Source organism: Colias eurytheme, chromosome 16, assembly GCF_061535395.1.
Source record: "Colias eurytheme isolate Ceu_HAF_F1 chromosome 16, ilColEury1 Martin Lab GWU primary, whole genome shotgun sequence".
Taxonomy (NCBI): Eukaryota; Metazoa; Arthropoda; class Insecta; order Lepidoptera; family Pieridae; genus Colias; species Colias eurytheme.
This window is the reverse complement of record NC_142995.1, coordinates 2,189,113-2,202,272: the sequence shown is the minus strand read 5'-3', so window position 1 is coordinate 2,202,272 and position 13,160 is coordinate 2,189,113. Positions and strand designations below refer to the sequence as shown.

General features: G+C 30.4%; 1 protein-coding gene across 1 annotated transcript in view; it reads right to left on the bottom strand.

The window, feature by feature from the left end:
* Nckx30C (solute carrier family 24 member Nckx30C) overlaps window positions 1-13,160 on the bottom strand; it is a 69,855-nt gene that overhangs the window by 29,843 nt on the left and 26,852 nt on the right. Inside the window, exon 3 of the mRNA XM_090110591.1 lies at window positions 4,208-4,367. Coding sequence (XP_089966717.1) covers window positions 4,208-4,367 — 160 coding nt within the window. The remainder of the gene's footprint in view (window positions 1-4,207; window positions 4,368-13,160) is intronic.

Genomic DNA, 13,160 nt, shown 5'->3' with positions numbered 1-13,160 from the left:
TATCTTATACATAATGAGCATAATTCTAATAAATCAAAGTTCTGTGTAAAAATTGAGTAATTTCATTTCCAATCGTTCAAAGAAAATAACAATAAAATAAAATAAAACTAATGACCTTAGAAACTATGTTTTTTTTTGTAAACAATTTATTACTCATTATTGTTCGTCCGTCGTAGTTCTGTAAACTGTATTGTACACTGAAGGTAAATGGTACTGTAGGTACTTTAGTTCGGCGTCGTCGTCGGCTTGATATAAAATTACATTCTTGATTTCATTGACACGCGCTATGATTTGCGCGCGGAATTTCTTGTGTTGTGAATTTATTTTTGTATGCTATGCATTTTAATTGATTCAAATTGCAATATTTCTCTAGTATGCATTTGAGACTATATTGTAAATTGTAATAATTGATCGTGGGTATAGTAATTAATTATTCTAATAACGCAATTAGTAATATATGTATTTTCGGTGGGATTCAAAACAAAAAATTGGCCCGTGATTTTTATGAAATTTCACCACATTGCAAATCACATCAATCATAGTTCATACACATGTATGACGAAAGTGATTAGTATTGTGGCTAACATTGACTCATCAGTTCATCACTGAAACCAGTGATAAATCAGTACCTATATCATATTGTGTTTGAATATTTTTAAACAATGATCTAAGTATACAATTATTATAAATCGATAAACTATCAAAGTAATCACAAACTTGCAAACATTGGTAAAATATGCTTTAGCGAATTTTCAGACTGACACACAATTTTATTACTTAGTTTGTTTTAGCAAAGTAGGTAAGTACCTACTCCGTTTACGTCACGCGTCGGCCGTCGCGTCGTCGAAAACGGTGCACCCAGAAACAAACATACCTAATTACCTAATTCAGTTACAATCCTTCTTTTGTTCCAATACGATTTTTTTCCTGATAGCTAATAGCAAAACCATATGTTACTTTGTTTTCGTAAATATGTTTTTCACCTTCCTGGTTATTTTCACATAATGAAATATAATAAAAAAATAAATAGTGTATTAGATTTGTTATTGTATCTTGTATACGAATTATTCTTACTTGTTGGTTATGAAATGTTCAAATAAGTACCTATTGAAATAATTTACTGTTACAAATCATTAGTGTTATTAGTTTTGAGTGAATAGGCATGGATCAGAAATTCAGAATATTATATGCTGCTAACTACTCAAATACATACATGTTTTGATAAAAAAAAAAACAATAGTGTAAGTACTAATGTAATAAAATAATAAACTGCGTTTTATTGTAATCAATTTATTTTATTTATTTATTTATTTTCCAAAATTAATGATGAATAAAATAGTTTACGCCAACAAATATGTATAACTTTTATTTTTATAACAATCGTTCATACCTTAGCAGGTAGCGTTTTGAGTCTCACGCAACGTTGCCATTCCTTTAGTACAAACACTATGGATACCTACGCGTAGGTACGCTCGCGAATGCAAATTCGGTGATTTACTAATTATTGATAATCATTGAATTCGTTTTGAAATAGCCTGTACTTTGTAATTTTTAGTGTTATAGTCATTTATAAAATGTGGTGCTCATTTTTTTTTGTAATAAATTATCCTGCTACGCTATTGTATTTTCGTTGTTTTATTTCAAGTGAACACCCATACAATTTTGTCACGAGCCGCCTCTGGCCTCTGGGTGAAATCAACCAGTCAAATGATTTTTGTTCTAATTGTATTTTGGTAGTAGTTTGTTTAGAATTTACATTACCATTGTTTAATTTTTATTTTGTATTTGCAGTAAAATAAAAAGATGAAAAACTTCATTAGGTATATTGTACGACACCTCACTCTGAATCGCGCTAGCGAAATTTTTTCGTTACAGAGCACATATACAACTTTCGGACAATCTTCATTGAGGCCGGCCGGCAAATCGAGTATGTCGAGAAACTTCACTTATTCGATGGAGGTATTCTACCTTCCTTCCTCCACAGTTGTGGGACCCCGACGTGCATTGAACACGCAGCTTTCTGATACTAGTAGCTAAAATCAAAACCACAGATATGTCTGTGATCAAAACCATAATAATATTTTTACCTATTATTTTACTAAAAGTCGAGTGCATCGAAATCGTAAATATGTTTTTCACCTTCCTGGTTTTTTTTCCATAGTAAATAGTGTTTTTGATTTGTTGTTGTATGAATAATTATTCTTACTTGTTGGTTATGAAATGTATATTGAAATAATTTACTTTTACAAATCATTAGTGATATTAGTTTTGAGTGAAAATGCTTGGATCAGCATAATATCATATTTGCTACTTCAAATACATGTTTTGATAAAAAAAAACAATAGTGTAATGTAGGTAATAAAATACAACTGCGTTTTATTGTAGGTAATCAATTTTGACATTATTTATTTCCCAAAATTACAATAAAATAGTTTACGCCAACAAATATAACTTTTATTTTTATAACAATCCTACTTCCTACTAATGCGAAAGTTTGTGAGGATGTGTATGTGTGTGTTTCACGCAAATACTACTGAACCGATTACAATGAAATTTAGCACACATATAGAACGTAACTTGGACACATTGAATAGGTTTTATCCCGGAAACCCCACGGGAACGGGAACTATACGGGTTTTTTTTGAAAATGCGGGCGGAAAGCTAATCGTTCATAATATAAACCGTAGCAGGTGGCGTTTTGAAGTTTTGTCTACCCATACAGAAAAATGAAAACCACAGGAGATTGCCCAAGTGACTATGGCACTTGGTATCGCAATCAAACTTATTGTGTCAAGATGAAATATAGCTCAATTTAAAGCTTGATGTTAGTACTTTTAGATATGATTAAAGTTTTTATGTAAATAAGCCGCAGTTCGCGACAATAAAAATAAAACAATAGTTTTATTCAACACTTCAAAAAACTACTTAATCGAGTTTAAACTAACGATGAACGTTAAGTTTTACATTTATTACATAGGTAATATTTTAATTTACAAGACAAATGTGAAAAGTAAATCGTAATTTTAAACATTATTTCAAAATAACATCGAACAATGCGTCGAACACATTCATTTGACATTTCAAATAGAAACTATGACATATGACGTTTGCAAGAGAGATAGATATAGGTATGTGTCAAAACAAAACTTTTACTTTTATTTCTATTTATTCGGTATAATTACAACTTAATAGTGATAAATATGATCATTATAAATACAAATAGGAATTAACAATATCACGAACACGTGACACAACTAGTATTTTACCGATTCCATACGTAGTCATACATGTTTCAAAAGAAAAACTTTTACTTTTACTATTATTTCAATTTATCCGGTTTAATTAAGACTTAATATTGATACATATGATCATTATAAATACAAATAGGAATTAACAATATAACGAATACGTGGCACAACTAAAATTTTACCGATACCACCCGTGGTCATTCTCCTTTGTGGGTCATTTGTAACAGGATGGCGGTTCTACAGCGAAAAAAGAAAAATGATGGTCAGAACGCTGATACCGGATACCTTAAGATACTGTAATATAAAATATTACTAGATTAGATAAAATATTATAGGTAGTATCTTCACCGTGTGTGACGCGCTTTACATTCACGCCATCTAGAGTTAAATCTTTATCATTTTTGTATACGTCTGTGTGTGTAAACGACCCTGTATGCAATGACAGATGTTAAAACGCATAATTTTACCGAATTGGGTGGATTTTAAGGCTATGATATAACATATTTCAATAAAATATAATATTCAGTAACCGCCATGACTATTCCTAGGTTTGATGACTATTCCAATTACGCAAAAACTCAAATAAACTAGAAATGTAGAATTCAGCGCCATCTAGCGGGACATTGGCTGGGAACAGATCGTAGGAATCACCTTAATGCTATAATTTTAATTTCAAAAGTGTGCCTAGCATAACAATAATTAAAAAGCTCTTAATTGAGCACTTTTGTACATAAACTTGCTCAAAAGCTAATTTTCCTGTATATTCTGAAATCTGTGAATTTTATGTGTTCTTCATACATAAAATTTGACGCATGGTAAGTGAAATCTACACGACATACACTATACAAGTTGTTTTTAGTTAATTGTATTCCTTTTACATAACGTTTCTTTCTTTAACATGTCCTATGATTACCCAATCACCTTAACTAAGCGAAAAAAGAAAGCGAAGCGGTGCATACCTAACTCACCGTCGTGCATCGGATCGATCGTGTGGATCATGAGCTGCAGCAATCCATGTCTGAACTTAGCAGTGGGCGCTTTACTGCTTCCCGGCGCGGCCGCCACCGTCGCCGTGTTCGTGCCGACTGACGTCTCGCTCGATGTTGTCGCGTTGCCGTGCTGTGGAGGGGAGATTGGTTAGTGCGGGTAGAATGGAATTTTGAATTTTTGGTCTGACAAAGTATACTTAATTTGGTTTGTATTTAGAAATTTATTGGTCTGACAAGGTATGTTAATGGTACATGATCTAAAAGGTAAAGATAGAAGTTTTATTTTGTAAACAAAGTTAAAAACTTCTGGGTTAAGATGATAGAATGTACTGAAAAAGTTTGCACTCATTCGCATGTTCTAAGAAAAGTTTATTTGTTTACTTGCGGATCAGATGCAATATTGAATATACACGTCTTATTGAAATGTATCATCTCATTTCGCTTTGAAATATGTTATCAATCACATTTAAATTAATCCCTACAATAAATTAACCCACAGAATTTAAATACAATTGCCATATAGATAACTTCCTACGAATATACGCCACTTTTTTATTGTAACGTTACTAAAAATCATTTTTATTATTAAAAATGTCTATGTTATGTAATTTATCGAGGAAAATTGAAGACTACGTCTCAGCTGATGGAATCGTTTTAAATGTAAGGCTGTTTCATTTTACTACATTTACGGACGGTTTTCATCCGAATTTAAACATATTCCAGTCATATGCAAAGAAGCAATAAAAATATATGTTCTTTATAGTTTGCTATATAAAACTTATATATACTTGGACATAAGTAGGCAGTGGGTCGTCTTGTCATATGTATTTGAGTGTCTCTTCAGCACGATTGTCATTCTTCTGCATTACAATGCAGTTTTGTTGAGTATGTGTTCCATCGCGATACGTGAATTCAAAGTCGTTAGGTTGAGAAGGTCGAATTTCATTCTGCATTTCAACATTTTCTACCTCTTTCTAAGATAACTTACTTAGAATATAGTCTGAAATAACGAGCTTCTTATCATTCTAGATTCTATACAAGCAAACGCACGGTATGAAGCTAGTTAATATCTGTTTTCTTTCATTACGATAACATTTGTGAAACTTATACTCGTTACATAATTAATTAAAAAAAATACCTCCCTATAAAACTTCAAGAATTTTAACAACGATAAACCAGAATATTCGATCGATGTCTTTAAATTTTCAAATAAAAATTCACATTTTCAAAAATGATTCTAGAACAGAAATTAAAAAAAAAGATTAACTTAATAAATTATAAAGAACCTCTTTGAATATTATAACCTCTTAAAGCTCTGAAAACGCTAACACATTATGCTCACGAATAAAACTGTCTAGATATTTGCTTTATTCAAAACTGGAGCAAGAAGTAGAACAAACGAAATGTCAGAGGCTCTCCAGCTATGCAAGTGCAGATACTAAGTTTTATACCAAGACAGTTCTTGGATACATACGGAACCTTAAGAAATATGATATTTAATTATAACAGAGCGAGAGTTTAATAATAAAATAATTAAAATAAATAAATTATTAAATTATTAATCAATTCTATTATAAATTATTAAATTATTAATCAATGCGAGTGTTCCAAATTCCAATTCATGTAAATTGCTTGTAAAGGACTTTTTTTTTAATTAACGACTACGATGTATTTACAATTTTCAAATAAACAAAATAAATGTCTGTAACTTTAAAATAATATTTGCATTTACCAGAGTGTGCGTATAAATACACGACTTATTAAAATTTTAATTGCATTTTTATTGCAGCCAATGAACAAGCTTCTTTGCTTAATATAAAAGAAGATTAAATATCTCAATTTCATCTTACAAAAACGGTTTAATCATTTTATGTTAGTCATATCTAGAACCATCGACTGCCAAACGTTATAAAAATTTTGAAATAAAGCCGTCTCCGCTTGAGAATGTAGGTTGAGGCTGCGAAAACTTTGTCTTATTCAGTAATAGAGAATAGTTCTTTTGATTTAGTATATGCATAATTTTGTAGTGATTCATATTTTACCCTTTTGAAAATGGTTAATAAAAATGATTTTACTACAGATAGCTATATTACAATAGCCAGTTTGAACAATATTAGACCTACTACATACCGTTACATTTAAAATTTTCCACAGATTTTCTTTTTGAATTTTAAACATCACGTCAATAAAATCAAAATAACTTACTATTTTACCTCTTAATTAATTGTTAATAATACACTTCAAAAACCATATTTTTATCCATACGTAAAGCTTTTTCACAAGTAAAACTCGTAAAAAACCGCACTCCAATAATAATTCATGGCTCAAAAACTGTTGGATTCCAATAGGTGCGTTTAACTGACGGTTTCCAATTACTAGTTCGTCAGAACCATGTCGTGTGTGCGTGAAGCGGTTAATGAATTTACATTCAAGTTCAATACTATTTTTAAAGCTAATTCTAGTAAATACCTGCTGCACGCAAAACCCTACATGGATGAGTTTACACATGTCTATGATAAACTCTATAAATACATAATACGTATAAATATTATCGTGCTCTGTCTGTCATGTTCCTTTTTAAATGCATCCATCCATCCATAGCAGCACTGATATCCTTTGGTTATGAAAATTGATCAAAAACGACATAGACGCCTTTTTATCACGGTTTTATTAGGTTCATTTCTTTTATTTTTTTTAACTATACTTTTTATTTAAATTAATCTAGGGTTGATGTTTTTGATGGAAATTTTGCTTCTTGTTTTCAGTTCAGCTGTACTAGATGTGCTACGCTTTCGCACAATATAATGGACAATAATTATGGAATTCCTCTTTATTTTTAGGGTCTGTATTAGACATATAAATCAGATCATAGTTTAAAAAAATAGTTACCAGTATGGCCTTTATTTACCCTTTATTCCTTAAATACATGGAGCAGTAAAAAAATCTTCCAAAACCAAATGAATAATATTCATACATTCATTCAACTAAAAAGTTTTTTAATTTCACGTACGAGAAGTCCCGAAAACGTTGCAATTGGCGGCCTCAGTCAGCAAACAATTATTCTGACGAAAACCTACGTCGCTTTTACAACTAGTTTTTCTTCTCAATGTAGAATTTACGGGACTATTTTGTCATGAATTTATAATGTGTAATGTGTAATTTATAATTTTTGCTCATGGAATAGAATATTTTAAAATGTCTTATTGGTTTCAGTATTGTTCACAAATTCAATATTTTTCAAATTTAAAGAATGTTTTCACGTTTGTCAGGAAATGCTGATAATTCATTCTGAAATTTAATGTTTTTTATGTTATTTTATGCATTGAAAGAGCTGTATTTATTTATATTTGAAGAATATTATGTGAAGAATTTATAACAATATCTATGTGTTTAAATTTTGTAAAACACAAGTTAATACAAAAATTATGAATACATGGTACAATTTGGCTCATAATATAATACCGCCTCATAATATAAGCGCCTGCAAAAGACAACATAATATAAAATAAAGATTAATTATAATGTGGACTAGAAACTAGACAAAGGCATGTTTGGGCCTTTTAGCGGTCCGCGTATACGAGGCAAATATAGGTCGTGGGATGCCTTAGTCTTGCTATACCTATATTCTACAGTGTAGTATTGTAAAATTTCTTAGGTCTACTCACGGGGCTACTCACGTACCTGCCGTAGGGGCAATATTGGAAAAATCACGGTTGTTCGGCGGTTGGAGCAATTTCAGTTGTTCTCTAAATTGCCCCTGCTTGCCTATACAGTATACACATCACAATTAAGGAGCCAATTAAGGGTCCAATTCTAAAATTGCCCCCGCTGCAGGTACGTGAGTAGCTGGTTTTACACATTCAAATACATTTTAAAATCTATGCCTTTTGGAGTGTTTAAGTTTTTAACCCTTAATTTGGCATAGTCCGGTGTGACGGACACTTATTTAAAATAAATCCTGCCAAGTTATTATTTCATGTTCATCGATTTCTAATCGATTAAATGTTTATTTATACCATAAACAAATAGAAAAAAATTTAGTAATGATTGTGACAACATTGCATATGTCAGTTGGGACGCAAAATGTCTGCGAAAAGGCAGCCACCTGTTTTGCTCAAGGTATTTATAACTATTTTTCTTATTTTTTGTGGAAAAATGAATTGAATTATATATTTATTTATTAGATAATAAACATTTCTATCATTATTTACAAAAACATACACACTTTATTACATTTTTATGGTGTTTATTTGTAACCAAAATGTTTTGTCCGTCACAGCGGACATTGCTAATTGTATAGAAAAGTATCACTTTATTACTATGTCCGCTGCGGCGGACACCGCCAAAATGTGTGTGCTTCTGTTTGTTTGGTTATGGTTCTGAGTTTGGATTTTTTTTTTTTGCCAATAGCCTAACCGCGCAAGTAAAATTATTGCTTTAGTGCCGAATGAACATGCACCTTCCGATGCTAGCGAAATATCAGATTTGGAAACTGAATTGCATGATGCAAGTACTAATTCTTCCACCCCTTGTTTTCTCCTGCACCATCTTCCCTTGCTAACATAACAAGAGATACATCCGACGATGAAGAATTACACTCCGAAGATTCTGATAGACCTGCTGATGACCAGATTCTTTCGTGCGTAAATTGGCGAGTCTTTTTTTGAAAATGTTCTATCCCTATCTGCTATTCGTAGATTACCTGCAACGCCTATAACACCAATAGCTTCTTGATTAGCACCCGAAAAATAAGATCTAAGAAACCACCCACAGTCAAAGCCAAAAGACCAAAAAAAAAACAACTTTCAGCTGACTTACAATTATTGAAGAGTAACTCAATTCCGTCACCAAGCGACAATAGAAGAAGGTGAGGAGGATGATTACATAGACATGCCAGAAGATGATTCACCTTTGAGTTTCTTTCACCTTTTTTTCTCAAGATATTTTTACTAGTTTCGTAGAGCAGACAAACTAATATTCAGTTCAAAAAACCGGCAAGTCAATTCAACTAACAGAAGAAGAATTTAGACTTCTTTTTTAATTTTCATACAAAATAAACATGAATTGTTTTTTTTTTAAATTTTCATATAAAATAAACTGTACTCCGGTATCAAATAGTTCTATAATGTTCATTTCTGTATTTTTCTTTAGTAAAAAAACATAAAATTAACTGTGGTTTTTATTTTCCGTAATTTGGCAGTGTCCGCTGTGACGGACACCAGTTTTCCCAGCAGTGGGCTATGGTAGATTTTTTTTTTCATTTTTCGAGAACTTTATGACATACTCCTGAAACCACAAAATTGTCAAATTCATATATTTTGAATATTTTTATCGGTGCCAAATTAAGGGTTAACATGATAAAAAATGTCGGTCCGATAAAAATGAATGCCGATAACGATTAACATACGATTCATCATTTCAAATTAATTTATAATCGTTTTATTTTTAATTTATCAGGATACAATACTTTATAAAAATTAATCTACGGATAAAAATTAATTTAAAATAGAAACTGATTTCAATTATTTCGGCATTTCAATTTTATGTTCATTCTTTAGAGTTAATCTTATTATAGCAAAAGACAATTGTTCGTTACCATCTTTTGTTATTTTTTTATTTTAATAAAAGAAACAAGTTTTAATTGGCTTAAACTGTACCTTGGAAATTACCTGAGTCCTCGAGAAAATACTAACTTCATTTATATTATTTTATTTTTTCTTGGTAATGTAGACTGTAGACTAGATAATAATATTATTTTTTTTTTTTTAAGATATTGAAATTGTGGGATATCCCTATTCGAAAAATTGATTAAAAGTATCTTATACAGAGTACAGTACCGTTTAAGTAATTACAACTTTATCGGATCTTATGAGTTAGGTATAGTTTTTCACATGTTATACTTTAAAGCAATACTTTAGACCAAAAATTCATTAATATAAAACTATCAGTTTAATAATTGATTACATTTATAAGATAAACCAGTAATGTACACGTTGCAACCCCAAACTATTTTCATATTGTTAAAACTTTTGATTTTGGAACTGGTTTTTTATATCTACTAACTCATTATATTCATATATTTATCATACTTTTACCAACGTTTCAGGACCACTGCGTTTAGATACCTAATAATTGAACAGTAGGTATCTAAATAGTTTATTTAGATTTTAGAAATAAAGTAACAACTGATACTCTATCTATTTAATTTAAATAGATTTTTAATTTCTCTTGTAAACAAAGCATATATTTAATTTTTTGACGCACGCGACCACACATTAAGTTGATTATATCATTTTTATTTTATTTGTTTTATATACCTCGTACTAATTTGTATTGTTTATTGTTGTGTGTTTGTGTGTTGAAATAAATGCTTTCTTTCTTTCCTTATTTCTTTCAAAAACAGCATCACGTCATAACTACCGTAAACCGTTTAAATAATAAGCACACTACAATTCATTTTTACCAGCACTATGACGTAACTGCACACTCACTTCATGCTCACTGTTCGCTATAATATATTTCTGCTGGCAAATTGTTTCCCCTGCTTTGTTCCACATTTATGGAACAATTAAAATGTATATTGTTTACTACAAATACGTATACATAATATGTCAATTTTGTTGGTTATAGCCAAGGTTATAGCTGTTGAAATTATTGAAGACTAGCTTTCCGCCCGCGGCTTCGCCCGCGTTTTCAAAGAAAAACCCGTTCCCGTAGGATTTCCGGGATAAAACCTATCCTATGTCCTTTCTCGGGTATCAAAATATCTCTATACCAAATTTCATGCAAATTGGTTCAGTAGTTAAGGCGTGATTGAGTAACAGACAGACAGACAGAGTTACTTTCGCATTTATAATATTAGTATGGATTGAGTAGATGTTTGTTGGACATCAAAAAATATAACTTGAAATTAGTTTGTAGTGTATTATCTATGGTATAGGTATTGGAATTTATTTAATATGCTACGTTCCTAGGCTTCGTTATTTATTTTAATCAATATTAATTGATATATCAACTTGTAGAGAAAGACGTTTTGGTAGAGTATGGAATCAGTAAGTATTGAATAAAGTTAAGCAGTGTTTTTAAGCTGCATTACACATTATAATTTAAAGATATATAGGAAATCAAGAAGATATTACACCCTAAACGTATGACATCACTTCTGCATCTATAAATATGAATATTATAAAAAAAACCTCCAAACCTTTAAAAAAATCAGTCACACCAAACCCTGAAAATACAAAACCAAATACCTATCTCTGTTCCTAATACGTTTCGAGATTTAAGTCCATAATAGCTTTTGCTCACAATATATTGCTCTTTTAAAATATCCAAGTTTTATCACTGGCCGCGAAATTTCAGCACGACGCCAACTTTACCCAAACCCCTTTCTGATAACGAAAGCTCAATAATTATTGTTGAAATTTTATAACAGTCGAATCAGAATGTTAATTTAATAAACTCAATGGTTCTTAATTGCAAGAATATCTCTGTTAAATTTCATAATTAAAACCTTCACCTTGAATTTAAGTGTTATTTTGTTCACACTATATTTTTTTGAAAGGTTATTAAAATGATTACAATATTTCTTTGTAAATGCGACTTGTAGTTAATGTTGCTGTCAGATGCAGGAGTGCTTTCATAAGCAGTTAAAGTACTTAAGTTTCTCAATATAATATGTCTTATAAAAACAAATAATATTTTACATATAGGAATCATTGATTGTAAAGTTAAGAAGAATATCGCTACACGATGTTTGTTGAAAAGTGTTCAATAAAGTTTTCATCGCTCTAACTATCGGTTTATTTTAGATTTAACACAAGATTCAAAATTGAAAAAAAAACTATTTTGTAGATTTTGTTTATGCTCGAATAGCTTCTAAAACATAAATTTTAATGTGATATTCAAATTTTTATAATAGTTCCGGGTAACCTACATAAGAAGCCACTACTTCATATTCGTATTTTTGTATAATATACTAGTTTACCGCCCGCGGCTTCGCCCGCTTTGTGTAAACCTAATAAATTATATTCTAAAACCTTCCTCTTGAATCACTCTATCTATTAAAAAAAGCCGCATCAAAATCCGTTGCGTAGTTTTAAAGATTTAAGCATACATAGGGACATAGGGACAGAGAAAGCGACTTTGTTTTATACTATGTAGTGATAGTGAAGAACATTACATAGTTAATAATATATTATATGTTAAAGCCGTTGTCCACCAAATTATACCAATGTGTAAAGTAATCTTCATGTTATTCCCATTTTTCTGCTTGCTGTAAGAAAACTTGTAATAATATGTATAATAACGTTCATATGAAACAAACCTTATTTTAAATGAACTCGTAAAATGTGTTTTAGAATATGTCTTATGTTTTTTTTTCTTTTTCAAAGATTTTAGAAATAGGAAATCAATGTAGATACCTATTCATAACTTTAAATGATACTATTAATTTCAATGTATATGAAACTTATAATAGGTATACTTATATTGTAAAACAGACAAAGATAAAAAATCTGCTTACAAGAGTAACCATACAAGAATCTAACTTATATGTATTATAAAACTTAAATACCAGGAGCTCGCCCGCATACTAAGGTTTTCTAATTTCTAAAATTTCTCACTATATTGTCATGCTACTAAAATAATCTCTAAAATCAATCAAATCAAATCAATAATCTTTGATAATGGCTAAACTTTAAGATACAATGAAACTATATGTAATGTCTGTCTAGAGTTTTATTCCAAGCTCTGAAGCATAAATGAGTGTTGATAGCATGATGTTTGTATGAAGAGTAATGTTATAGAATATAGATGAATGTTATACGGATCTTATTATTATATCCAGGAAGATATTTTATGTTACCACAATGTAAAGATGAATAGTATAATACATATATACTTTAGGTTTCTAAAAAAATGT